This window comes from Numida meleagris, chromosome 16, assembly GCF_002078875.1.
Source record: "Numida meleagris isolate 19003 breed g44 Domestic line chromosome 16, NumMel1.0, whole genome shotgun sequence".
NCBI classification, from domain to species: Eukaryota; Metazoa; Chordata; class Aves; order Galliformes; family Numididae; genus Numida; species Numida meleagris.
In genome coordinates this window covers 8,510,311-8,538,158 of record NC_034424.1, presented here as the reverse complement: position 1 = coordinate 8,538,158, position 27,848 = coordinate 8,510,311, and the positions used below count along the sequence as shown (strand labels likewise).

Sequence of the window (27,848 nt, the reverse complement as noted above, 5' to 3'; positions counted from 1 at the left end):
ACATCCAAAATGCTGCATATTCATTTCATCTGCTTTGCATAGAGATTAACAAGCGAGCCCTAAAGCAGACTCTGAAATTAAAGCTAACACCAGATTTAGTCACAGGTTACAAACTAAATGGCATTGTTTGATGGATATGAATCTTTACCACCTGCCTGCCTGATGATTGCTAGCAGCTTACCAGACAGCAGAGGAAAAAGTTTCTTCCCATGCAGGAAGCACAATAAAGCGCAGGGCTGGACGTGCCCCCTCCCTGCATGCCCCCCCAGGCAGATGGCTGCTTGCTTCCATCCCCTGGGAAGGGCACCTCTGGCTGCTTTTGCTGGAGGCTGCTGTCCCTCCAGGTTTGTGGGACTGGGTGCTCCCTGGGGATGTGGTGCTGCAGGTTCCTGTCCCTGCCTTGATCCCATCCTCTGGAACTCTCCCTCCCTGTGTGCCCAGGCTGAGCTTGGTTTGCGGGCTGGAGTTTGGGAGCAGAAACCAATTAATGAAAAAGGGCAATGCGTGTGTTGGGGGCTGCCCTGTCCCATCCTGGAGCCCTGACCCCTTAGGGTGGGCTGCAGTGGGGGGCTGTGGTGCAGTGTCGGTGCTGTGTGCGGGCAGGGAATGCTCTGGAAATGGTCCCTGTCACTGGTGAGGAACCTGGCATCCAGGTGGCAGTGTGTGGTGACATGAGACCTCTTGTTGTCACTGTGAGGGGGAGTGGCTGGGACCCACACTTGCACTGGGGCTGTGACAGTAGGGGGGTGCAGGGGCTCTCTCTGAGGGTAGTGGGCTGGGATTGGGGCTGCCTTGACTCCTGGGTGAGATGTCACTTAACTGGGAAAACTCTGCAGCACCAAACTGTGCCCAGGAGCACCGGGACTTGGGGATGAGATGCTCTCAGTGAGTGGGGTAGAGAACATGGCACCAGCTCTGCAAATTTGAGGCATTTATTTTCTTTAAAAGTCAGTTACCAAACTGCAGTGTACTTTATTTCCTAAGGAGTGGTCGATCTGTCTCTACCACACTAACACATAGCCCAACCGCGGCTTTACAAATCCACAGCTCCCATCCTGTTTCCTCAGCAGTGCTGGTGGTGCTGCGGGCCCTCTGCCATCAGCTCCCATCGGCAGCTCCTGGGCAGCGCTGGGCCCCGCAGTGCTGTGCTGCTGGGGTGCTGGCACTCTCTGTACTGGGACAGAGCGGCTGCTCTGAGCGTCCATTTCCTGACACTTCCCCAACTCGAGCCTCCAGCACCTTCCCAAACCTCCTCTTGCAAAGTGAGTGGAGGATTGCCTCCCAGGATCCCTCCCCAGAACCTGCTCCAGCCCACGCTGAGGAGGAATGCATGGCAGCACCGGGCATTGCCTCGGCTCTCCCCCCAGGGCTGGGTTTCTTCCTTAAACCTTCCACCTGCAAACACATCCCCAGACATTCACGCTTCCAACTTCACACTCAACCATTTCATAGCACCCCAACGTGACAGAGCAGCCCCTGCCTGCACCCCCGAAGTGCTCACAGAGGTGCACATGGAGCAGCTGCCACCCCAAGATCGTGGAGCACCTGCTGTGGCACAGGGCTCCCAGGTCTTCCCTGTATGCAGTCACCCTGTACCAGCCTCTTGTGGGGCGGCCCCAGTCTGCGTGGGCAGTAGGTGCTGTGGCATAGGAAAAGGCACCTTTGGAGGGAGGCAGTGGTGGCATTGCTGCACGGGGATACAACAGTGGGGCAGTGAAGCTGCTGTCTCCAAAACAGGACTGGTCTCAAGGCAGAGAGGTGTCTGCATCTCTCCCTCCTGAGGCCATCCCACCACACTGGGGCTGGAGGACACAGTGGGAAGGAAATGGTGGCCCTGGGGCTGTCTGCAGCAGCAGGAATGTAGTAATGAGTGTGATCTGTGCTTCTGCCAGGCAGTAGAGGTGAGAGCTCCCTGGGACAGAGACCCACGTAGCACCCCTGACCAAGGGAAGGACAGAGCACAAAAGGGCTGGGGAAAGCAGGATAGTGTGAACTAGTGCAGACTGGGAACAGGGGCTGACTAGGTTGCATTCTGTGCTGCAGCCCACACGTGGCAGGAGGAGCTGATGCACGGAGCAGGGACGGCGAAGGGGCCTGCCCCAGGTGGGGCGCGGGGACCCTGTAACCCCAGCGTGTGCTGGAGAGTGGTGTGGAAAGAGCCACTGGGACTGCCTGCCAGCCAGCTGCCAGTGCTGTATCCGACTAAGAAGGGACCCTGCTGGGCCCCACAGTAGTGTCCAGCTCCGGCTCCAGCAGCTCATCTTCCGAGAAGCTGATGTGCAAGCAGGTGTCATCTGCAGGGGAGAATGGCAGCGTGCTGTCCGCGGGGCTCAGCACTGCGGCCAAGTCCTTGCTCAGGGCATCACTGGCTGCGGGGTCATGGATGCCGGACGGAGGGGACGTGTGCCCATTCTCTCCAGTCCTGTCCTTGCTGAGAACACGTTGGAAGGTCCCAGCAGGGAGGGGCTCTGTGCTGGCAGCAGCGCTCCGTGCAGGAGTCCTCGCCTCGGGGTCCAGGAGGGTCAGGGAGGTGGCAGTGATGCTGGTGAGGCCGGACACACTGGGGCTGGGGACGCTCACGTGGGCAGTACTCTCAGGCTTAATGTCCACTTCTAGGCTCGGGGAGGTCTTGCTTGACCTCTTGCGTAGGATAGGTGGTGGCGGGTTGAGCTTGGGAATGGGTTGCTGCCGCCTGGGAAGCAAGAACACAGAGGAGGTGATGGGCAAGGATTTACCTACCTGCACACAGGGCTTGGTCCAGCTGCCCCAGGCTCTCCAAAAGGCAGATGCCTCTTTGGGTCTCTTCAGCGCAACCCATTGTTGAGCATGTTGGAGCTGGGCTGCAGAAGGGATGCAGCATTGGCCGACGTGCTCCGGGGAACAGGAGCAGGACAGAGTATCCCCCATCCCTGTTCCCATGCGTGCACGCGGTGGATCCTGCACCTGCCTCTGCCCTCCTGAGATCCTTCATGTCTCAGCCGACCCCGTGCTGCCTGTGCCCGCCCTGAGCTGTCCTCAACCGAGAACAGAGCTCTCCCTCCCCATACCCCCAGCAGCTGCAAGCACTGCTCTGGCCCGTGCTGTTGTGCTGCCTGAGGCTGGCGTAAGGTTAATTTTCTACATGTTAGCTGGTACGGTGCTACGCTTTGGCTTAGCGCTGACACAGGCAGGGCGCTCCCCCTTCGGCTGCCGCAGAGGCCGCGGAGCCCCACCTGTCCTCGTCCCCTCTGTCCGTGTCCTCCGCCTTCTGCCGGCCGCTCCCGCCGAGCAGCGCCAAGTCGCTGACCTCGGAGCCCTCCACGCGCCGGCTGAGCCCCTCGTGCCCCGCCAGGCCCTCGGCCCCGTCCTTGCTGCCGAAGCAGGGGCCGCCCCCCTCCAGGCTGACCAGGTTGAGGTAGGAATCCCCGGCGCCCAGCGCCGACAGCGAGCGGGGGCCCACGGGGCTGCCCAGGACGCTGGCGGGGGTGGAGGTGGAGGGCAGGGCGATGTCCAGGCTGTAGTGGTTCTTGAGGTTGAGGGACAGCGACTGCGCCAGGGACAGGTTTTGCAGCGAACGGTCAACTGCGGGGGCACAGAGAGAAGAGGGGCGGTGAGGAGCCGCGGGCGGCCCCGGGGCCGGCGGTGCCCGCTCCCCGCGCTCGCTCACCCGGCTGCCGGCGCTGCGCCCGGCTCTCCAGCGCCTTCAGCTGCCGCACCAGCAGCGAGACGTGCTGCAGCAGGTCGCGGTTGGTCAGCAGCAGCTGCCGCACCCGGGCCTGCGCCTCGATGCGCGCCGCCGTCTCTGCCGCCAGCTGGTCCTTCAGCAGCTGCACCTGCGGGCGGGACGGGGCTGCGGGGCCGGCGCCGCCGGAGCCTTCCCCGGTTCCCCCGGAGCCTTCCCCGGTCCCCCGGGACACCCCCGGCACCCGCGGAGCCGCCCCCGCTCCCCTCCCGGTCCCGCGGTGCTGCGCGGCGCTTTGGCGCCCCCTGGCGGCCGCGTGGCGCCCGGCCCGAGGCGGGGGATTGGGGCCTCGAGGAAGGGGCTGGAGGGGCAGAGCTGGGTGCGGCGGCGTGCGAGGTGCGGTGTGAGGGGAGCTGGTCTCCACGCCACGCCGGGAGTATCCCTGGTTTGTAGGTTTGGCAGTTTGTAGGCTTGGTGGTTTGTAGGGCCATCACTGTGCGACACCGCGAGATTCCCTGTACCCAGCCCAGCCTGGCTCTACAGGGAGAGGAGAAGGGCTGGTGCTGCGCAGGGGAAGGTGGGATGTGTACCTGAGCCACTGCCACCTGCGTCTGCTGCTGCTGCTGCAGGAGCTGCTGCTGGAGCAGCTGGAGACAGTGCTGGGAGGCCAGCGGAGTGATGGAGGCCGAAGAGCAGGGGCTGCCCGGGCTGAGCAGCTGCTGTGAGCCGGCCGGGTACAGGGAGCAGCTCTCAGAGTCCTGGCACAGAGACAAAGGCATGGTGAGAGGATGGCTCAGCTCATGCTGGGGTTGTTCAGACAGTGGCTCCCCAGGTGTTCGCTGAGGCCCCGTGCACTGACCCGGGGATCACAGCTGCCCCCACAGCCCTGGCACTGTATGGGGCCAGGTCAGCAGCGGATCTGCATCTAAATAGAAAGGCACAGTGAAGCCCTGCCTCCTGAGCCAAGGAAATAAATCCAACTGAATGCATTTCATCGCAGCTGCTTGCAGCCAGGCCCTGCAAGTGATACAATTGTGTAAAATGAAATAACGCCATTAAGGCAGCCAGGAAACACTCCCTCAAACAGCTCTGCAGAGCAACTATTCATTACGACGTTCCCACAGCCAGCACCAAGCAGACCCTCAGCCCCTTTGCGGCAGGGGCTGCCCCAAGGGATGTTGCTGGTGGGGGGAAGCAATGAGCTGCGGTTGCTGCTGGAACATGGCCAAGCAACTGCTGCAGACCAGACTAGACACCTGCCTGCACAGCATGGAAATGCCCTTTGGCAGGGACACCACTTACACTCCACCTGTTACCTGGATGTTGCTGTCCAGCCGGCTGTGTGGCACAGAGAGCAGGGTTCTGGTCAAGTGGTGCTATGGTGGGTTGGGGGCAGCCAGAGCAGGGCACCAGGAAGTTGGGGATTCTCCCTGTAACGGTGAGTAGAGGGACAGCAACAGAGTCCCCCCCCACATGGCCCTTACCTGGCAGTTCTTGTCCTTGGAGCCCTGTCCAGGTTTCAGTGCGCTCAGCTCGCCCCTGGCAACGGGCAGCTCTCCTGCTCCCCTCTCGGACACACAGATGCCATCAGAGTCGAGGCCAACCTCATCCACATCTGTGATCTTGGAGCCCTTTATCTGGTGCACTTAAAATGAAATGGAAAAATGAACCGGAGCCCCCCTGCTGCAGGACTATGGCTGCCAGCCAGAGCTCAGGCAGGGCTGACATGACAGCCCAGGGAGAACGGCCAAGGCTCGCTTTAGCCTCCGCCTCCATGAGGCCCAGGTTGGGAAGGTGCTGGATCAGCCATTCCCCCAGGCCAATGGGACATGACGATCGTGCTGTCACTGCAGCTGGCCCATGAGGACACATCACAGCAGCCCCCCTCTACCCAACACATCTCTGCCGCCACTGCTGCCCAGACCCCGCAGGGAGCTGAATGTCACCTTCAGACGGCTGCTCCTCCGCAGACTTGTCGCTGGCACCATCTGCCTGGCCATCGGCGTTCTGCAAGGCGTGCTGCAGGCTCAGCTTGTGGCACACCTCGAAGGCCTGGCCCACCGTGCGCACCACACGCATGGCCTGGCTCTGCAGAGCACATGCACCAGTCAGCCCCGCGCTGGAGTCCCAGGGCAGCCCCATCACCTCCCGGTGCCCACCCCAGGGCCTGGGCACGAGCACGGAGCATCCCACCTTCTTCTTGGATTTGAAGACGTTGCACCTGAAGGAGTTGTTGGCACCATCCCTTGCAATGTAACTGAATATTTTCAGGTCTTGCGAGTCATGAGACACATAGAAGATTCTGAGGGGAGGTACAGAAGGAGTTAAACATGCATAAGAAATTCTGTCCCTTGACAGAATTCATGGGCTTCCCTGCTTGCTAAGACCCGTGACAGAGTCCTGCTGGTTTGCCTACTGCTGCCACCAAGCAGAGGGGCAGAAGATGCCTCTGGATGAGGCTTCTCATCTCCAAAATACCCAGAGATCCCATAGCAGGTGCTATGGAAAGTCAGTGCTATCCTCCTGCATCCTTACGAGTTATTCCCTCTGATGGGTCATGCCTTAGCATCAGACCCTTCTTTAGAGGCTCACGGCATCCAGTGAGCCACGCTTTACAGGCAGACCCCAGGAAGCCTGTCTGTCCTGCGCGTTCACATCAGAGAGCATTTTGGGTGGAAGGGACCTCTGGATGTCACCCGGTCTGACCTCTGCTTGACGCAGAGCCAGCTTCAAAGCCAGCTCAGTCAGTCTCTTCACCAGCAGAAATGTATGGAAAAGATTCCCACCAGCAGTAATTTTGTGACCTCTATCATTTTTAACGGGGTTTGGAAAGCAAGCAGGATAGATCTGGTTCAAAGCACCTGATCTGGATGTGCAAAGCCCTGGCACATACCTGTACACGGGATCGTGCATCACCACCATCTTGCTCTCATCCCACGTCCACTCCTTTCGCTGCAAGCACATGGCAGAAGAAAATTACAACGGATTGGAGAGACCCAAACTCCACCGCTCCCATGGGCAGGAACCATGAAAAAAGGCACATCTGTCCCCAGCCAAGGGCAGGGCTACAGCCTGACTGACTGCATTAGCAGTGGCTGTTCAGTCGGTATCCTGGATGAAAATAGATTTCTTTGATCATTTATCATATCTGGTCATCTGATCGTAGCCTCCAGGGCTGAAAGCTGTCCTAAAGATTAATTTATAGCATCAAATATGCAGAGGATTAACTCGTTTTGTGGGGCAAGGCTCTGAGTGAGCGCCTGGGGAGCGGGGGCAGCTGTGGGCTCTGCACGGTGCAAGCCAGGCGTGGGGCTGCGCAGCTGAGAAAGCCTGCTAGTTAACGAGGAAAAGAAAGCACATTTCCTGAAAGCCTTACATTTTTTGGTAGAAAAAAATATCCTCCCACAGTGTAATTTCCCCACTTTTCTTCAGCGAGATTTTGCTATCATTTTTGTTGTATGCGTGAAAAATTGAGGCTTCTTCTTGTGAAAATTCTGGGTGCTTGTTAAAAAAGGCCAGTTTTGGTTAGCAGTCTGAGCAGCAGTGCTACTCAGACATGGCCAAAGTCAATGCCCTGGGTGCTGCAGGCCTGGCTGGGCGGGAGGAGCCTCACCTTCTGCTTCTTGCGCAGGATCACCTTCACGCCATCCACAGACACAATGATGCTCACCTTCTTCTTCTTAATGTTCTTGGCTTTGAATTCATACTGATGGGAAGACAAGCACAGGTTAGAAGAGAAGTGGGACTGGAAGGGTAGCCGGGACTGTGCAGCATTGTCAGCGTTCTACATGGAAATGTTCTTGTGTTTAATCTCAGGGTGACAGAGAGGGACTTTGGATGCTGGTGCTGGAGCAGAACCACCATCCCAGGTAACTGTGCAGGACACAGCTAGGGACTGTTAGTTCAGAGCCTGGAGGAATTTCCTGGTGTGCTGGCACCGAAGCACCTTGCACAGTGCGGTGGGACCCTGCAGCAGCGGCTGGCCAGGGAGGTGGCACTGGCAGCACACATCACACCGTGATTTATAGATCTCCAGTGCCCTTGTATTTCAGTGCTGCAGTGCATGGCGAATATAAAATCACTTTTGAATTGCAGGGAGGGCCAGATGGGTGGCAATAACGCAATTATATCTCAGTCGTTGACATAATCACATTAACCTCAGTGCGCTCAGTATCTCTGGAGAAAAACCCAGCTCCTTATCTGCAGGTGTCTGCAGACTGAACTCACCTCCATTTGTGCTGAAAATTAAACTGCTGGCTTTTAAATGCTGCTTTGGGTGATAACTAAGAAGAATGGCAGAGCCCTTCTACTCTGAAGACCTGTATTTACTGTGCTGATCCCTGCTGGCCCCACTTCAGGCCCTATTTTCTGCTTCCAAACAGCATTTTGACACCCCATGTTTTTTGCTGTCCCTATCTGAAATCCTGCTTTCCTGGGCCGGATCCTCAGTTCACCCACACCAGCACGCAGACCTGACTGACAGTGCAGCTACAGCAGCTGTGATTCCAGTCCGAGAGGCAGAGCGCAGACTGAAGCTCACCTACATTGTGTAATTAGACACCTAATTAGCAACCTTATCTCTTGATAGAGTCGGAGGAGCCGCAGGCAGTGATTCAGACAGCAGGGGAGCCCAGGCAGCTCCTCCGGGAGCCTGGTGCTGAAGGACCAGAGCACGGTGCTGTGGGCGCAGCACCCAGGGGCTGCAGAGCAGAACAGGGCTCTCCTACTCCTTCTCCCAGCGCCCGTTGTGAGCCACACCGGCCTTACAGGCAGAAAATGGGATGGCTGTTCACGTGCATCAGGCTTCTGATGGTATTAGACAGACCCCTGATTAAACCACAGCCTTTTGATCTCCCCATGAATTATTACACGGAGTCAAGCTCTTTAGAAATCTCTCTATAGCCCCACTGTGCGTGAAGCTGGAGCTAAATTCGCCATACATGTATTTTATTTATAGGGAGGAGGTGGCAAGCAAGCACGCGGCGTGGTGCTGGGGCAGCCCCCGTCAGTGCAGCAGCAGCGATGCGCTCCTCCAGCCCCAGCCCCTCGCTGCCCCCCGCCCCCCCCAGCTGCTACCCCAGGCACAGCTTCACCCGCCCGCGCTCGGCTCTGCCAAGCCGCTGCTCCTCAGCTGCTGGCACGAATGTCAATAAAACCCGGAGGGATTGTTCTGCCCGCTAAAGAGCTATTTATCTTTCTTTGTACACAAATGGCTGGGAAAATACTAGCCGAGCTTTCCAAGAAAGAGAGAGCAATACAGTGTATTTTCCCCTTGTAGCAACAGGGGTGCAATTACATTCAAACAAGGCTCTTTACTCAGAGGCTTTAAGCGAAGTCCAAGTCTGGGTTTTGCAGAGATATTTCTTCTTTCTGTGCTGGACAGAAAGCCAACAGCCGGGAGCAGCGGCAGCGCACGGCCGGGCTGCCAGGAGCCCAGGGGAAACCTCCAGGCAGTCCCGCAGTGCAGCCCGACCGCGGCACGGCCCCGGACGGCACCGCTGGGTGCCAGACCCTCGCCATCACTGCACGCAGCGAGCAGATGGGATGCAGCTTCAGCCATCTAATGGCTGCCTTTCAAGCAGGAGGCAGTGTTTTAAGAAAACGTGATTTATATGAGGACAAAAAGGCCAATGAAAAAAAGCAATGCCAGGATAGCGCGCTGTCTCCTACAAAAGGAGTCCCAGGTGAGCGTGGGCTCCCGGCTCCCCTTACATTGTTGCCAGAGAGCAAGGCCTGTTCACTGCGTTTATTTCCTATTATTGAATTGCTGTGACTTTTTTTTTCCAAATATGCAAACCCAGCAGTGTTCATCTCCTCTGCTGCTTTCTGAGATTCAGTAATTATTCTCTTGCTGCTTGTGTTATCCTTTCGGAAAAACCTCTATAGACATTAAGGAATCTGGAGCTGCCCCTATAAATGGAGATTCAGTGGGCAAACCCAGCAGTTTTATTAGCTATGGAGACAAGTGGGGACATTGTATAAAAAATGCGGGTCAAAAAAGGGCATTGCATCTCATTTAATTTAGCAACTTCATTAGTTCTATTTCTGATGCATCTGACCTGGAATACTTTCCATTTTTGCTTTTAAATCCCTGTGTTCAAGTCTCTGCCTTTCATATGGTCCCACACACTGCTGGCATGTAATATTAACTCACCCAAGAGCTAGAGACTGTATGACTGGAAATGTTAATGGTGCTGTGCAATGCATATTTCATCTGATAATTTCACCCAAGCAGAGATAAATTACATATGCAGTTACCAGCTTCCATCTGCTGATGAAAGAGATGGGCTAATGTACATTTGAAATCATACGCAGTTTCCAGCACTATGAACAACTTGTGTGAATAGAGTTATTCACAGAAGCAGTTCTTAATGTGATTAATTGCTGAAGGTATTAGGGCCTTCGTTATGCAAATGAAAACTGTCATAAAACAGAGTTTGCAGGTCCTGGAGGCCGCCTCTTTCCACAAAGTGCACCTTCCCCATGAACATGGAGCAGAAGGGACGGCCCTGAGGGAGCTGCAGGAACCAGGACCCTCTCGGAACCCAGTGCAGAGGCTCGCTGTGCTTCTGAAGCAGGAGGACCCCAGTGCTGGAAGTGCTTTCTTTGTGTGCCCAAAGGGCGATGCCACAGGCCTGGTAATGGCCTGTTTCTTTCTGCAGCTCTACATTCCTCCAGCCAGCCCAGCCTGCTATCCAGCCCTGCTCCCGGTGACACGCAACCCTGGCGCTATGGGCAACAGGATCTCTGCTCAGCTCTGCTCCCCTGAGCTCCGTGGGGTCCCTGTCACTGCAGCAGGACCTTGGTTGGACCAGGACCCTGACCCCACCATCCCAAGAGGCCTCTCTGCGTCCCACCGCAGCCTGATGCCGTCTGAGTGCCGTGCTAGGAATTCATCCCATGGCGAATCCAAGTATTTCAGGTTCAGGAATGTTATTACCATCAAATCAAACTGGCCTGAGTGGCATGGGGACAGAGTGTTATCTCAACTTCTGTTTGAATTATTGATGCTTGGAAGGCTGCTGCTTGGAAATGACGCCACAGCAACCCCATGCTTTTCCTCTCAGCAAGAGCAGATTACTGGTGCTTTGGATCTGACAAATGAGCCCTGTCAGTTCCCATACCCTTTGGGCCGCCGGCTGCAGCCCAGCCTTAAATCTCACCAGAGAGGCACCGCGTTCCCCGCTGCTGCACACCTCTGCCAGGAGGACACCCACACAGGTCACCCCAAGCCCTGCAGGCTCTTTCTGGAAGCCGCTGGCTCCTGCCCTTCTCTTTGCTCCTCCTGGAAGCCAGCACCGCCCGAATCCTCTGTGGGGCCATAGGGCCATGGCCGATCTGAATGGGGCTGGGCATAGTCTGGGGCTGCGCGCAGTAACTGGGCAACACGCACACAAAGCCCGGCAGGAAGCGGCGTGGCCCAGAGCGCACCTCCTGCCCAGCAGAAAAATAAGAATTTATGGTCCTTGGAAACATAAAACTGCCCAGGGGAAAGCAGAAACCGAGCAGGGAGTACAATAGGCACGGAGAATGCTGGCAAAGTACCCAAAGTCCTTTTTTTCTCATTTAAATGAGCTCTTTCCCCCCAGCATGCTCTCTGCAGGCACCGCAGGCCGTCCCCGCTGTGACCTGGGGCCCGGGCGCTGCCAGAGTGTGGTAGCAACGCTGACATCCCTGACCACAGCCCAAGCTGCAGGGACTTGTGCTCGGCCTCAGCTTTGATCAGTGTTGGCAAGGAGAGCCCTGTGGCTTGGGCCAGTCCCTGGTGGCTGACCCATGGGATGGCAGCATCCTGCCTGCAGCTGCTGCCCCCCGCATGGCGGTTCTGCTCAGGTGCAGGAGTTGGAGTTAACTTGTCAAATGTCTATGATGAAAGGATTGATGGGAAAATCCAGTCTATGACTCAGTGTTTCCTCAACATACCTCATCCAAGGTATGTGAAAGTGTTTCCTGGCCGTAGCTCAGCCCAGCAGGCAGGCAGTGGCTAAGATGGGAGATGGGAGCAGAGATATAGGCAAGTTTGCAAAGGGGCAGGGGATGGACTCCAGGATGATGGGCCCCAGCACTTGGACCTAGCTGGAGGCCAGCCCTTGTCAGCCCTTCCCCATGCCCAGCTCCTTGCTGGGGCTATCTTGGTGAGCTGTGCTACACCTCCCACTCTTCTCACTTTGACAACTTCACAGTGACACCAAATGTCCACAGGCACAGGTTTGCATTCATCTGGAGAAGTGCAGAAAGCTAACAACTGCTCTGCAGCTTTCTGCCCTGACCACAGGCCACCTCATTGGCAGTTAGGCTACTTGTTTCCACCTGGACAGCACACACCAGTCCCAGGGTCCTGAGGGCAACAACAGGCCTTAATGGTCCTGACCAGCCCCACCTGGAGCTCCATCCACACCCACACACCGGGTACATGGGCTCTATTTAAGCTCAGCTCTGGGCCTTCAGCCCTCTCCTGAGCTCCACTGTAGGTTTGTTGGTCTCTGGGTGAGCTGCAGCCAGGCCTGGCTATGGACCTGCTGATCCTGACTTCCTAGCGTAGCCTCAGACAGCTGAGCTGTGCTGCAGATTTGGAAGGGGTGAGGGAAACTCAAGCTATGAAAGTATATGTATTTGTGGAGTTTCCAGTTTGGCTCTGTCAGCGCTGTATGGGTAGGTCTATGGTGCAGCTCTCCGTGGCCAAGTGCCCTCGAAGCCCTAGGCCAGCAGCAGGGCACTGCAGCTGTGTGTAGCTGGTTCCTGGCTTAGTTCATAAACACAGCTCCTAAAGTAGCTTCTTGAAAGTTGCCAGAATTTGGGAGAGGGCATGTCCATTCCTTAATTCTAGCTTTGGCTATGTTTCAGCTCTCTGCAGGGATTTAGGCATTTTCTGTCTCTTTTTATGATATTTTTTAGGGGACCAAGGTTTCTGGAAGAGCCATCTCCAGGAATGCTGGGCATGCCTGGCCTGGCTGCCTCGTGCTAACTCCTGTTTTGGCTTTGGAGGCAGTCTCTGGGATGGTACATGTGAATGAAAACACAAGAGTGCTTGGGGACTAGCAAAAAACCACTCCTAGGATGCTGTACCGCATGCCACTCTCCTATCAGTGTTTTGGAAGCTGCAGAGAAGCAGTCTGTGAGACCTGGATGCTCCTTCCGAACTGCAGCTTTCAAGCTCCAGTTAAGAAGGAAGTGCTGTGTCATTGCTTCAGCTCAGGCAGCTTGTACAGCCTCTGCGTCCCCTCATGGACAGCATCATCCCAGGCTTCTGTCCCTCACCCTGGTGGAGTGAAGGTCCATGGAGAAACTGAGGTAAACAAGCACTGTTTTGGGAAGACTTCTTTTCAGGAAAGGAGCTGTACAGCTTAGCAAACATGTCTGACAATTTTCTGCTTTCATAAATATTCAAAACCAGCAGCACTGGGAGCTGACTAATCTGAAGGCTTTCCCCTGAACAGAGCTTTCCTCTCCTCAAATTCTTCCGCAGACATGAATTCTGAGCCATAGCTTCTCCCTAGGATGGGCAGATGTTAACTGAAGTCCTCGCATGGGAAACTGAGGCAGGATGATTAATCAGGAGATCACCTGGCAAGTCAAGGCAGAGCAGAGAGCTGAAATTGGGAGTTTCCAGCACCCACTCATGGTGAACATTACACATCTCCACTGCACAGCATGTGCAAACCTGTGGTCACCTGTGAGGCTGCAGTCCCCACAGCCCACCCAGCAATCGCCAGAGCAGTGAGGACCCTGTCCCATGCTGCTATGGGGAAGGCAGAGAGAAGGGCTGCCTTTATCCATGCTGCTTTTGCTTCCTGGGTGACAAATTTTATTCTTAAGACGTCTCCATCTGTTGGAGTTTCAGGAGGCCTTTGAGGATAGTGTGATCGTTCCACGTAAAGCAACAGAAAAGAGCATGGCCAGAGTTCAACTGTTCCACTAAGCTAGACCAATGGATGTGGAGCAAAGCACCCGGGGTGAGAGCAGAGCTGCTGCGGAGGATGGGAGCTGGTGGGGTACAGGCAGTGGCCCTCTAACTGGGGTTTTCCACCTCTGAAAACAGCCAGGCTGTTCTGGAACAAAGCTTCTTTGCCTGCTTCTTAGAAGAATGGTGGGATAAAAGCAGCTTTTTCATTGCTTCCTCCCTGTCGGAGATGTGATGTGCTGAGCCCCATCCTGAGGCACTCAAGCAGCCACACAGCCCAGCGCAAGGTGACATCATCTGGCCTTTGGTGCCTCTCTGACAAAAGCACCATTGTGTGACTGTCACTTCCAGGAGCCCCCTGCTGTCCCCAGGTTTAATAGGGAGCTTTCCCACACACAGTTATTCTGCCCTTGTTTTGCCAGCCCCAGTTCATAGAGAGTCCTCCCTACCTCTATTCATTTACAGGAGAAAACAAATTACCTTTTCTGTCTGCAGTGCTACCCATCTGCAAAGGGGGGCTGGCAGCTGGAGGAGAGCCGTGTGACAGTCAGACTGCAGTTGCTGGCAGTGCTTTGCACTGGCAAACGCCACGGCAGCCCCACAATACACCTGAACCTTGGTGTGCACTGCAGGCACCAGGGGCTCACAAGTGTTTCTGTTACTGTGCCGTGCTGTCCTTCAGCAGCTGCTCAGAGCATCAGCACCAGCTCTTCCCTGTCTTAAGCCTGAGTGATTAATTAGTTTTAGTAATGAAGTAGTGTCTTGGGACCCTACCCCAAAGGACTCTCATGTACTAGGCACTGAGCGTACATGAATGTGGTTCTTATCCCAAAGCTGCCAAGTTACTACAGACAAAAAGTGCTAATTTCATCAGAAGCAGGTCACGTTCACCTGAAGTAACCGTTAGAAGTGAAATTGCAATTATACACTGAGACACCTTCAAGTAACTCTGTATTTCCCTATAAACAACAATGCTGAGACCCTGGCAAAGAAGGTCTCCTGTTCTTTCACACATGGTGTTTCATATCCTGGTTGCCCTCCAGTCTGCTACCCAGGACAAGAGGCGAGTTAGAGACTGAATTCTGCCCAGGCAGAGGGAGCTGGAGGGGCAGGCTGGGAGAGCTGCACTGTGTACTGTGATGGAGAGGAAGCATCTGTGCTCCTGAGGCTCAATGCAAGGCAGGTACCACATGTAGAAAGCAGAGAACAGGAGGTCCATGTGCTCCAAGTGGTGAATAAGTAAACCCCTTGCTCCCAGGAGAGCCAGGTAGCCATCCTTAAAGCCTCTGTGACTTCTGTGTGCTGGGGAGAGATGACATGCTGCTTGTGCCTGCCTGGCATATTCTTATCCAAAGGAGGAGGAGGAATCTAGTTTACTGTTGAGAAAATCTAGAGAAGCTACATCTGCTTGGTCAACGCCCTCTTTTGGCAAATGCTGCAGGGAGGAACCATCTCCTGGCTTCCAACTTGCTATCATGCACCATATGCATTTTGGGTGCTGCCATCCCGCCCTGTGTCTTGTGGTTTCTGCTAGCCCACTACTAGAGGAATTAGCATTTTCTTTGCGTATCTGCAGCAGATGTGGGAAGCTGGACTTGGCATCTCTAGCTTTGAGCAAGGAGAATTCAAGCTAGAATGAGGACCTGACCTCCATTTGCATTCAGAAAAAGCACTTGATTACAAACTAGACCAGAATGAGAATGTGAGGGATGCTGAGCTGCTTAGTGTGCTGCTTGGTGCAGACCAGGTTTCATGCCTCATTTGCTAGGTGCAATCAGGCTCCATTCTCTTTCACTGCAGAAAGCCCTTTGCTAGCTCAAACCCTGGGTGCAGATGAACTGTTCCATTTCTCAGTGCCAGCTACTTTCACGAACAGCCTTGCCATGTCCTGATCTGAGAGTCAGGGACTGAAATAATCTGCTTTATTCCCACACAAGGAGCCTTTCCTGGGTAGCTGTTAATACTATCAATCTCCAACAGTTCCACTTGAGGAAACACTTCTCACAGAAAGCCCAGAGCTGTAAGCCTCCAAGCACTGCACAAGTCTGCATCTGTGAGCACCAGCAGTGTAGCAGCTCCATCCAGAACAGCCCATTGAGCTTGGAGGGTGCCAGCTGCTGCAGGGCCGTAGAGGCCATGCCTGTAAGGTCTGTGCACAAAGGCAGCTAGCAGTGCTCCCAGCTGAGCAGCCTGCCTCCTGAGCAAAGCCAGCAGGCAGGGCTACTGCCGAGATGTGGGTCGTAAGGGATTTTCTAGAGCACGCCATTCCGGTTGACTTGAGAAGGAATCAAGGTTTTAAAATTGCCAACAGACTGTAGTGAACCTTCTCTGTGGAAGAGAAGGTCTCTGATTTCTCAATATGTCCACAAAATCTTATTCTTCAATTTGGAAACAAGGCTCTTACTAGATGAGAGGAAAAATTCAATGCTAATTGTGTCATTTCCCAAACTCAAGAATATTAAACTGTTCAAGGACTCTTTTAGCCTCAGGGGAGCTAATGAGGTTAGTGAATCATGATGAGAAACATAGCACTAGTTCAGATAGCTTCTGCTGCACTTGGGCAAAGGGGGCAGAACTTAGGGCAGCACATGGGAAGGGCTGGACCTGGCAGCATTCCCTGCTCCCAGCTTCACCTGCCCTGGGCTTGAATGCAGGGAAGCAAGAGAACAGGAGACCAGCACTGCCCCAGGCAAAAACGTGGAAAGAATCCAATGTTTCAGGTCTGGAAGTTTAGGCCTCATAATCATTAACCGCAGGAAGCTGCAGCAGCGCCGAAGCAGCCCACGGTGCCCTGGGGTCACTGAACCTTAGTGCTTTGTGTTCTGCAGCAGGTACAGGACAGAGCTGCCCTACCCAAAGCAAACGCCCCAATGCCATGTTTCCTGCTCTCTGCAGGGGAGAGGGCAGGTGTGTTTATGGAGTCTCTCTGATTCTTCAGGAGAGGCTATGTGAAAGCCCTTAAAGGGTTTAACAGTGACAGAAGGATGGAGGAAGGGGGAAGTGATTCAGGTGTCCTGAAAACAGGCAGTTGCCAATTAGTCCAAATAACCCATCTGGCCCATGGAAACACCATTTAGAGAACGCCTAATCGCTGCTGTAGTACAGAAAGAAAACCACTGCATGATGCCTTTTAAAAATTCCTGCTCCCTCATCAAAGTATCCTACCCCCCAGGGATTCATTCAAGATTTTTATTCTCTAGATTTATCATTCAGTTATTTGGTGAAAACATGAAGTAGCTTGTCACAGTATTATATTAAGCAGCACAGATTCTGTTTGCCTTCAGGACTCATTTAGAATAGAGCTAAAGCAGAATGAAGGAAACAATCACATAAACAACCAAGCTCTTGTTAGCAAATCTTATTCTGCTAGGCTCAATTTTGCTTTGCACGGTGCCGCAGGACAGTGATCCATAAAGTATAGGGGGCTCTTACACTAGACAGAACTCAGGACAGCATCCATAAATGCACCCATCCTTGTGGCATTAGGTACAGCCTTTCTCCCATACAGACCCTCGACCTTAGAACCAGAAAGGCTGACGCCAATATAAACTCATCAGATCCATGAGTAGAGCTTCCCTGCTCTCCCAGCACCGTGAAGGCACTCCGTGCCACGCTCAGCCCCGGTCTGTGTGCCCTTGCCCACACATTTGTCACTCAAATTAGGGCTCCTCCTCACTAACAGGCTAATCCAATCTGCTTGCTACCTCTCTGGTTGCCATCTCAATTACATTTTTTCAGACACCAATAACGAAGCAGCTTTGAGCCATGGCTGATTGCTCTACACCAGAATGTAATTTGAAAGCCATTACATTTCATCTCTGTAGTACTCCACAACCAGTAATACAGTTGCTGAAAAAGCGACTTTATTTCAAACCAGATAAAAGCTTTGCAGAGATCTTTTATGCTGATATTTTAGCTAGTGAATTCGAAACCTTTTGTGAAATAATGATAATACTGTTAAAGCCACTTTATTTTACAATTAAAAGATACCTGCCTCAATGCCGAGATCTGACATCAAAGAGTCCTGTTCTGTTTAGTGCTAACATTTTAATTTAGCTTTTATCTAACTGCCGATTTCATTAGCCTTCAACTAAGCACCAATCCGTCATGACTCGTATGCAAAACAACATGAATGTGCCTCGCTCATCCCAGCCCTCACTGGAGGAGCCATCCAGGTTTCAGCACTCCCAGAAGGGCACTGAGAGGTCACTGTTGCCTGGAGATGGCACATTCCACTGACTGATCCTGGCACCCATCTGTTATCAATCATATCGGTGTGATCTCTGAGCAGGGTATGGGAGCTGAAGCAGCTATAACCACCACTCCCTTCTGGAAAACTGGGTCATGAAGTGAAGCCACAGAAAGAGCTCGGTTCCAGTGGCACAGTCACAGCTAAGCCTGTCCCACAGCTCAGTAGTGGCAGAAAACAACTAATCGTTGTCCTGTGGCAAGAAGGCCAGAGATGGGTTTGGGTTGCAGACGAGCAGGGCACAAACCCACGTGAGATCTTAGCAGCCCTGTGCACGGTGAGCCACCCCCAGGCAGCGAGCAGGAACAGCGTGTGCGATGCTACCACAATAACAGCTCAGCCAGAGCTTCTTCCCTTTGTGCCATGGCAATATGAGCAGCAGAAATCAGAACAAGTTCGGGTTAGGCCAGGACATAGCAGACTCCAGGAAAACAGCTTCTACATTTTTAAAGCCAGCGCTTCAGCTTATGAAAATTAAATGTTCTGTGTAGCTAGTAAAGCAGAGTATATATGAGATGTGCTTGAGCCTGCCAAGGTGACCGTGGGCTGGAGACTACACAGAGAGAGGCTGTGCAAAGCTGCACAGACCCTCATGGCGCTGCTGGGCCTCTGCTGGCAGGGCTGGGCCATGGGGCGTGCTGGGCCTGGGCAGCCACAAGGGCCCCTGCATTCCCTGGGCCTCCTTGGAAGCCCACCCTGATCCCCACACTCTAGGCTCTGCTCGAGCTGCAACAAATAGAGGAAAACAAGCTAATGAAGCATTAGGGTTAAACTCAGCTGCAATTAATGCTTAATTACCATCCTGAAAACACTTGCTCTATTTTGCTGGGGCCTAGAAAGGTAAAACCAATTAGCTTAATCTTGTGTGATAGAAACCTTAAACTACCTCTGATGACTTCAGGGAAGGAACCTTGGGAGCACCTGGAGGATCCCTGGAGCTGAGCTAGGTAATGGGCACAGCCCTGCTGTGGGCACTGGGTGCATGGGAGGGGGCTACGTGGTGAGGGTGCTGTGCACCAAGTCGTCTGCTCTTGATGCCATCTAAATAGAACAGGTAACTGGTAGCGGGACAGGCAGAGCTGCATGGGCTGCTGGATAGAGAGACAGAGACTCATGAAGATGCAGAGAGTAGGCAGAGGACAAAAGCTATCTGTGGTTTGTAAATCTCTTTCAAAGTGAAGTCTCTAGTGTCATTTCTCCAGTTAAGTTTTTGGTGTAGACTTGCAGCCTCTGCTGAGGACTGGCTATAGGCTGACCACATCCTGCCTCTGCTTTGGAGAACGGCCAAAACTCACGCCAGGCTTTGTGCAAAAGTAATGAGAGCAGGTTTGTACATGTCACATCTGCTGGGTTAGGGCACGTGAAACCACTGCTTTCCTCTGAACGCTATAGGCTTGATCTGATTTAGGTCAGCAGTCCTTGCAAGGTTCTCCAGAGAAGGAGGAAAAGGCATTCTAGAAAAAGATCTCCTGGAGCATACTTTGGTGTAGAGTATGCTGTCCTTTTGTTATGGGGAGAAGGAGGAAGAGAAGTGCATGGGCTTAGGGGAAGCCTGTCTGTCAGAAGTACTCCTCTCACCTTTCCATAAGGCTGATGCCTGCCTTTACGTTTGTCCGTGTAAGTGGTGATTGGACCTGTGGTCACAGCACGAAACTGTCTTCTACAGTACTGTTCATCAGTGAGTATCACTATGTGATGACAATATTTACACAAAGGCCTTGTGTGAACTGAGGTGGCCCTGCTCTCCTGCCAGCTCTCTTAAAGCACCTGGTGCTTGGCACTTGGCTACCAGCTGAAGCATGGAGCACTTTCCCCCACACTGCAGCACCAGCCATGCCCTTAGCTGGCTTAGGCTGTGCTGGCTGTTTGGAGGAAATGCATGAGATGCTTGTGTTTTACACTCTCAAGCGTGTAAGAACTGTCACCCGTTTTTCCTGCGTGCTCTTGTAAATGAAAGGAAGGTGTATGCCATTCTGAGAATTAAAGGTCCACACCAGCAGTTTGAAGACTGCTGAAATAATTTAAGACATTGGCATTGTTTTCTTTCATGGCCCAGGGCTGTCATTAGCTGAGCACTTGGATGCTTGTCCAAAGAGGCTGAGAAGAAAAGCCCTCCAGGAACTGCAGCAGAATGACTCCCATCCAAAACCAACAGATCCTGGCATGCAGCTATGTAAGTCTATACCAGGGCAAGCATTCCACCACTGCACGGGGGAACTTTTACATGTGAGCCTGTGCTTCAGCGGCAGTAGAGCCAACCATTTAATTATAGTGGGAGAGGCTGTGGGGACTAACCAAGAAAGCCAGCTGCTGGGAGTTCAGCTTCTACTACTTTTTTTTTTTTTTTTTTTTTCTTTTTAAAGCATTGAACAAAACACAAGCTCAGCTTCAAACACAGTAACTAAAGAAGAGTGCATAGGCAGAGAAATCCATGCAGCAGTAATCCTGGTCAGCTTCTGTTCTGTAGCAAGAAGGGAGTCTTCCTAGGGAAACTGAAGGAACTGTGCTTTAGAATACCATTTTCAAGGCAGTCAGACTTCTCTACCTCTGGATTCCTACCATGCAGTGATAAACTAAGCTGGGATGGCTGATCCTGCCCTCCACCAGCTGTCTGCCTGGTTCCTCCCCTCTGTGGCAAGAGCAGACAAATGGCACCTCTATTTGCTCCCAAACCACTGCAATTCACAGCCTGCCACAGCTCTCATCGTAAGCTGCCCAATGAGGCCTGCCCAGCCCTCAGACTGGGAGCTGCAGTGGTGCAGCAGAGGCAGGTCCCTTCTCCTTCACTTTCCCAGTGTCTGAAGGACTCTTAACTTCCACTCATCTGGATATAAAGTGATGCTGTGTCACACTTCAGCACTACTGGCTGATATTTGGCACGTCAGAATGATTTACTGTGTGGTTGGACTGAACTTTCTCACTAGAATACTGTATTGACAAAATACTATATTGGCAAAATGCTGAGTCTATGCTTAAGAGCATGAGTACAGCAAGGAGAATCAGGATGAGGGGGAGGCTGGAGTGAGAACCTGGTTCTTGTGCCAAGGAGAACTCAGGCCTTTCTGATGTGTCCTGTGGTAAGACTGACAAATGTTTCCATTTTTCTTGCATACTAGACTCTGGGGTAGGCTTCTCAATTACATTAAGCCTAAGAAATATGGCAGTTAACAGAAGAAACAAGCTAGTCTGGATGCCTGGCTCCTGTCTGTTCATCCTGGTGCTTGGATGGGCCCAGCACCAGTAGCCTGTTCCCTTATGAAATGATTAAACTGAATGAGTAGCCCAATGTCTGGCTGTTTTTGAAGTGTTAATTCCTGCTCAGGTCCCAGACAGACCTTCCAAACAGCCCTGACATTTCTAGGCTTTGTAAAATCCTAAGTGCAAATTCCAGAGAAGCTGACTCTCTGCCTTAAAGGTAGTTAAGTGGAGTGACTGGGGGCATTGCTGTCAGGAGGCTGCCTGTGGACACCGCTCCCTCAGCCTCTTTGGACAACCCAGAATAGCAGCACTTCCCTGGGGCTGCTGGGCCAGTGCAGTGCTGCTGCAGGCAGGTCCCAGCTGGCTCTCTCCTCTGGTCAGAGTTAGCACTGGGAGCTGGGAAAAGCGTGCAGGAGATGTTGCAACGTTAGCCCTCCACATAAAGCCATCCTTTCCCTCGTATCACAGAGCGAGATTTTGTGTTTTACAGAGCTCATCCTTACCCCTAGGCCATGCCCAGAAGCATTGTTAGTGAAGCACTGTTGCTCCAGTGTTGCCAGTGCTCCACAACATCTCTGAACTTCAGTGAGAGCCTCCACGGGGCTAAGGGAGGAACTCGCCCCTTTAATTGTCATCTAAAAGGCAGCCAGGAGCAGTGTATCCAGGGAGAGAGTGACCCTGCTGAATCATGGAGTTATTTGGGCCCTCACCTTCTTTCCATTGGCTGCAGTTGGAGTTCTGCAGGAAGAAAAGTCTTGTAGATAAGTTCCTCAGAGTGCTGAGAAGGCTCAAATATCTGCAGATGAATCCACTTCAGCAGGAAGCCAGCGCTGGCATGCTGGCTCTGAATGCAGGAGACCCAGTGGGTGCTGCCAGCCACCAGTGCTGCATGGTTTGGGCCAGCAGCAGCAGGCACGTGTGCTGCTCGCTGTGCTGCTTGCAAGCTGTGAGCACCTGGCTGCACCTTGCAGGGAGCTGGGCTCCCACAGCCACCACCTGGAACCTGATCTGCCTGTCAGAGCACAGTGTGCTCATTCAAGTAGCAAACTAATTTCATCACCTCCCCTGTCAGGGCAAGAGGAGGTAGAGAGATTAGTTTGAACTCAAAGGCTCATATAATAACATGGCAGCAGTATGCAACTAATAATCCACTGGGAGGAACTGCAAACGTGAAGTTGTTTAGCTCTGCATAATGGGGAGCTATGACCAGCAACTTCCCCGTTCTACCTCTTGCATTTGCTTTCCCTCCAGTGGGAGCATAGAATGTGATGAGACAAGGGTGTCCAGCCTGTTGTGAAATGGGATTCTAACCTGTGACTAATGGAGAATTGCTAGCAATTCCACAAGCATCCATTCAGGAAGAAATACGGAGTTAAGCTCAACTATGAGAGTGTATCTTAAGTCCCTGCTGCAGAAGGACATGGCGATTTCAGCAGGCTATGCTGAGCTTATTAGTGAGGGAGTAGCATCCCACAGCACTCTGTGTGAAGTCTGCAAGCAGGCTGCTCTGGTGATGTGCAGAAAATCCTACCTAGGCTCCCTGGCATAATTCATAGGCAACTGGCAAAAGAGCCCAGCATGAAACCCAGGACAGCAAGGAGCAGCCAAGGAGTACACTTCTCAAGTACAGTTGCTACCTTTTTCGCCCTCTCTCTCATCCCGCTTGCAGCACAGCTCGGTGCTAGGTAGCTCTTGGTTCTTCCCTGAGGCAAGAGCCTTTAATCACAGACTGCAGACCAGCATCAGATGCAGGAGAGGAAGGCAGTTGCAGAGGTTGTGTTAGTTTACTAAGGAGCAACTAGAGTAACCAGCTCTGTTAAAGGCTGGAAAAAATGCAGGGCTGGGACTCCTCGTCCTCCTCCCTGCTCCCTTTTGGAGCCAGGGCTGCCCCGTGCCCAGCTGGCTGCTGGCCCTGCCTACTCCCATGTCGCAGGGCATATAGGGCAGCAGAGGAAATGTTGTGCTAGGGCTTGTACTGTGCCTCTTTTCTGTTCCAATAGACAATTCCAATCGAACACTGGAGTGCACAAAGGATGAAAGCTTCAGCAGAACGTGCCCTTGCCGGTGCTTGGCAGCGCTGCGGCACCCTTCTCACTCTTGCAGTGCAAACAGGCACTGCTGCCTACAATAGGATGGTAGCAAAAAACACTAGTTTCCACCAATAGCTTCTTCCAGTGTTTCCTCCCAGTTACAACTGGTGCTGCTGAGAGTCCATGGGAAAAAAACTCGAGTACAGACCAGGCCTCTGCATGCAAATGAATGCTACATAAATAACCCCCATCTTCCCTCCGTTCCTAGGTTGTGTACTCTGTGCACTAGAATTCCCTTCAAAGACCTCCCAGTTCATTCTTTATGCTCTAATTAAGGATCAGTGCCAATTAAGTATCTTCAATAGAGGAGCATCTTCCGCTCAGCAGCCAGGAAGTGTCTGAATGAGATCCTGCTGTACAATGCACACATGAAAAGGGAAGCCCTCCCTTCTTGGAAAGGGCTTCCAAGATTAAAAATCCAGTATAGAATACAAGATGCCTACTTAAAAATATTTTGTAATGAGATGAATTGACAGCACACATGAATGCTGAGTGGTTTGTCACATGCCTTGTACAGCGCCCAGGCGTGTTACTGCATTGCCAAGGCACAGAGCTGGATCCTGTGCCATCCAGGGAACAGCAGGTGTGAAAAGGGAATGTAACGCTTTCTGGAAAGTGGCATTATAACAGTATCTGTCTTTTCCTGCAAGGGTCAAAGATTGTAAGAAGCCACCTTTGCTGTGGAGCGTCAGATTTAATGCCAAAAAAATTACTCAGATGAAAACTTAGCGCTAGTTCCATCAGTATCCATGCTGCTCCAGCAGCCCGCACCTTTGCTTCCTGTTGTTGCTCACCTGCTCCATAAATAACCAAGAACTCAGATTGCTGCTGCACCGTGCTCTGAGCGAGAGCTGTGCTGACAGTCTGAGCAGCACGGGCGGGGGAATGGCATTTCTGAGCCTGGCTGGAGATGAATGCACCAGCTCCCCAGCCTCTTGCAGGCTACGTTTAAAAAGCGCTTTCTAAATGAAAATTAGATGGTTAAACACTGCGGGGGGAAGGGTAGGGAATGGGATAATCCCTTCAAAGCTTTAAATGGAAGATTCACAGACCTGCTTCAGCTGATGTGAGACATATGAACAACCTCAGAATTAAGACCCGTGCAAAACTTCAGCCAGGCACAGCAGCTGCACGGCCTTTTGGGGTACATGCATGTGAAGTGGTTATATGTGGAGCAGATGTAGCCACACTGCTAATCACTGCTAAGTCTGGTGACTGTTCACGGGCTGTTCTGAAGAATAAAGGAGTAGAGGAGAAAGAGAGCAGACTTGATGAGAAACAGAAACTGCAAAACTGCACTGGAGAATGGGGAAAAAGCAGCAAATTATTCTGTAAGCAGCAGAATCCGCAGTCTTGCCTAATGGGATTTACTTCCATAACATCTGCCAGGCCACTGATACTTCAGTATATAATAACATAAAGTATCTAGAACTGTCAGTGAATTGGAGTGCTTTTGTGGAGCAGATTGCGTACAAGTCAATTTTTGTACAAAGACCGGGCAAAATAAATCTGAGGTTCAAGGAGCATCCCCATGCCTGCTTGGCCAAGGCTAGCCATCTGCGTCTGGGCTTTGCTAAGATCCATCTGCAAAGCACAGGGGGCAGGTCTGTCCTGATATGCCTTGGGAGTCCCTAGAGAGGCACTACAGTGCTGACTGTGCTGAGATTTGAGCTGCCCATGGGAAGGGGGAGGCGGAGGGAAACGCAGAGCAGAGCACTGCAACCATGTCACTCCAGTGAGTGTAACCTTTATTCTAGGTGAGGTTCAGCGCTTTTGGACTTACCCGAATCCTTCTCATGGCTGCCACGATCTCCACGCGGCTGCTGGGCCTGGGTACGTCCAAGCTACCAATGTACTGAAAGACACAACGGTGAGATGTCTGTAACGTAATGCATGAGTTAATGGAGTAGGCTTCTTCAAAACAAACAGCATCTGTCATCTATTGAGTCCCTGCTCGGTTAGAATCTTTTAGCCCAGGCCTTGGTAGGAATACCTGCTGTGGATAATGTTATCAAAGCTGGGAGGTGTTGCAGGGCTCCTGATTCTGGGGGTGACCCCATTCAGGTTCTGGGTGTGCCTCTGCCCGTGCTCTGCAGGGCAGTGTCTGCTGCTGATCAAACCACAGTTCCGTGGGTCTGAAAATGGGACCGTGCTTCCTTTGTCACTCCTCCCCACATCTGCCTTTAAGATGCTCTGAGCTGCGTGCACATAGGAGCTAGCTGTCAGGATGCACGATGCAGGCAGCAGCACCCCTTGCTCCGGGGCTGAAGGGTGAGGCAGGAGGTGGCCGTGGGGCCCCAGCGCCTTTCTGCTGCTGCCATGCGGGTTGTTAGAGGAGACCTGCATGCAGGCAGCATCCTGCTGCTGCCCTTCTTCCTCCTGGAGGGGAAGAGCCCTGCAAACATTCAGTGCAATAACGTATGTACGAACAGAGCCCAGATCGCTATGGGACTGCTCTTGGGAGACTACCACTGTTACTGACAGAGTTCTGTTTTCATTTCTCTGCAGTAACACTTGTGGCTTGCAGTGGGTTTTCTCTTGAAAACTTTTGCATAGCAGAGATGAGTTCTCCCGGCTTAGTATTTATTGCGCTTTTATCTGCCTTGAAATAAACACCGCAAGCAATCTGAAAGGTCATCCGTTCCTTCCGATGCTTTTGCAAAATGCCATTTTTAAGAGCAGCCACTTCAGCCATGCCCTTTGGTAAACCACAGGAGACCCAAACCGCCGCAGCCAGAGCTGGAGGGCAGCGGAGAGAGAGAGCAGCCAGAGCTTGCTGTGCCCCAATGCGGGCACGGTGTCCCCGGGAGCTGCGCCCGCTCAGTCCACGAGCAGCAGCTCTGCACGGCTGCACGCCTTCTGTCCGCTGCCTGCAGCCGTGTCATGCTCAGAGCTGTTGCTGCCCCGTGTGCCCGGTGAGCGGCCCTGGCGGAGCAGCACGGAGCGGGCACGTTGCTAAGGCGATGCGCGCCCATCTCAGCCCCACACGCTCTGGGAATAGCTCTGGTGCCTGAAGCTGTCAGTCTGAAGACACTCAGTTAAAGGCACAGCCCGCTCATGTTGTAAGAAGCAGAATAAGGATTTTTCTTCTCAGCACGGTCTGAGGCACAGCAAATGTTAATTTAAGTAAAAAGGAACCGAAGATTAATTGTCTTTCTCTGCTAAGGAACAGGGGTTTTTAAAGTATGTGATTGCCTGCCTGTTCAGATCTATCCTATATCCTGTTTAAGCCTTACAGCTTTTTTATCAGGAAAACGAAAATGCACAAAGTCCGTATTTCAAAGCTTTATTTGAATATATTTCCCTTCTTCCAGCTCAGCAGACAGCAGGCACGCATTCCGTTTCTAGTCGGTGCTGGCCACCTGCACACACGGGGAGCAAACCCCAGAGCTGCTCCAGCAAAACGCAGCTCTTGGTGCCAGGGAAGCGGGCGCGCTCCCCGCGCTGCCTGCACAATGCCAGCTCTGCCAAAGTTGCTCACTGGGAGGTGGTGCAACACCAAAACATCTTTCACGATCGGCACGAACTTTCTGACAGCGTCCGTATTTCTGTCCTCCCCACACCGTGTGTGTCAGCGCAGCCCTCCCGGCCCCGCTTTTCACTCCGGGAACGAACAGGCTGGGCGCAGCGCGGTACCGATGCGGGGTGAGCGGCGGGTGCCGGCCCGCTGGGTTCTATCAGCGGGACCGGAGCCGGGACGGGCCCTGCCCGGGGGGCTCTGCCCTGATCGGTTCTCAAATAAGGCACGCGAGGCGTGGAAGCGTTACACAGCTCAGAGAAGAAAGGAAGGACCTGTTTGATGGTGATGTTAAGCGTGAAGATCTCGCAGTTGCCTGGCGCTCGCCCCTAGGCCCGGCGCACGGCTGCGGGCAGGCTGGGCTCTGCGGGCACTGCGCCGGCGGGCGGGGGCACAGCGAGCCCGGCACGGCCCCGGCGCTGCCGCCCGCGGCGGGACACGGTGCCGGGGGCTGCGGGGGCACCGCCGCGTTCCCGTGGGCACCGGATCCCGGCGCGGGGCGGGGCGCGGGGACGTGCGCGGGCTTCGGGGTCGCGGCTCCGGCGGACGGGGTCCCCGCACGCGCCCGGCGCCCAATCGGGGCCCGGTGCCCGCTCCCCGCCCGCCGCGGGGATGCCGCGCTGCCGCCCCGGGCGGGGGAAGGCGGGGAGCGGGGCCGGGCCGCGGCTCACCTTGGCCTGGAAGTGGATGCCGTGCTGGAAGGCCTCCTCGTTGTGCAGCGGGACGCGCGAGTCGCAGCCATCGTCCACCAGGTTGTACCGGTTCTTCACCGGCATCGCGGCGGCGGGCGGGCGCCTTCAGGCCGCGGCGGCGCGGGACATCCCCGCGGGCAGCGCCCGGCCCCGCAGCGCCCGCCCCGCCGGAACCCCCGGCGGCCGGAGCCCCCCCCAGCGGCCGGGGCGCGGGGCGGCGGCGCGGGGTTGAAGGAGCCCGAGCCCGGCCGCGTTTTGAATGAGCGTCCGCGGGAGCCGAGCGGGGCCCCGGCCCTCGCCGCCGCGCCATTGGCCCGAAGTTCCCTCATGTGATGCGGGGGGCGGCCGCCAGCCTCGGACCCGGCCCGCCCCGGGCAGAGCCCCGCCGGGAGCTGGGGCCGCGGGGCGGTCAGGGCCCGGCCGTGCCGTGCGGGAGCTGCGGGGCCTCGGGGCGCGCCCGGCACTCGGCGGCCTCCCGCGGAAACGCGCTGCGTGCGAGCGCGGCTCTGCCCGCCGGGGCTGCCCTGGCCGGGCCGTGCC

At 54.0% G+C, this 27,848-nt stretch overlaps 1 protein-coding gene across 3 annotated transcripts; it reads right to left on the bottom strand.

Annotated features, from left to right (window-relative positions):
- On the bottom strand, positions 2,049 to 27,474 carry LOC110406893 (carboxyl-terminal PDZ ligand of neuronal nitric oxide synthase protein-like). Of its 3 annotated transcripts, XM_021413967.1 has the most exons (11): positions 27,288 to 27,474; positions 24,883 to 24,954; positions 7,275 to 7,367; positions 6,555 to 6,613; positions 5,855 to 5,963; positions 5,608 to 5,749; positions 5,146 to 5,306; positions 4,252 to 4,419; positions 3,647 to 3,812; positions 3,213 to 3,561; positions 2,049 to 2,692 (listed from the first exon to the last, which is right to left on the bottom strand). In XM_021413967.1, the coding sequence occupies exons 1-11, from the start codon at positions 27,390 to 27,392 to the stop codon at positions 2,203 to 2,205; spliced, it is 1,914 nt and encodes a 637-aa protein (XP_021269642.1). In that variant the 5' UTR covers positions 27,393 to 27,474; the 3' UTR covers positions 2,049 to 2,202. The 3 variants fall into 3 exon arrangements, with proteins under 3 accessions (XP_021269642.1, XP_021269643.1, XP_021269644.1); XM_021413968.1 differs by lacking the exons at positions 24,883 to 24,954; positions 27,288 to 27,474 and adding an exon at positions 10,825 to 11,129; XM_021413969.1 differs by lacking the exons at positions 24,883 to 24,954; positions 27,288 to 27,474 and adding an exon at positions 10,858 to 11,129.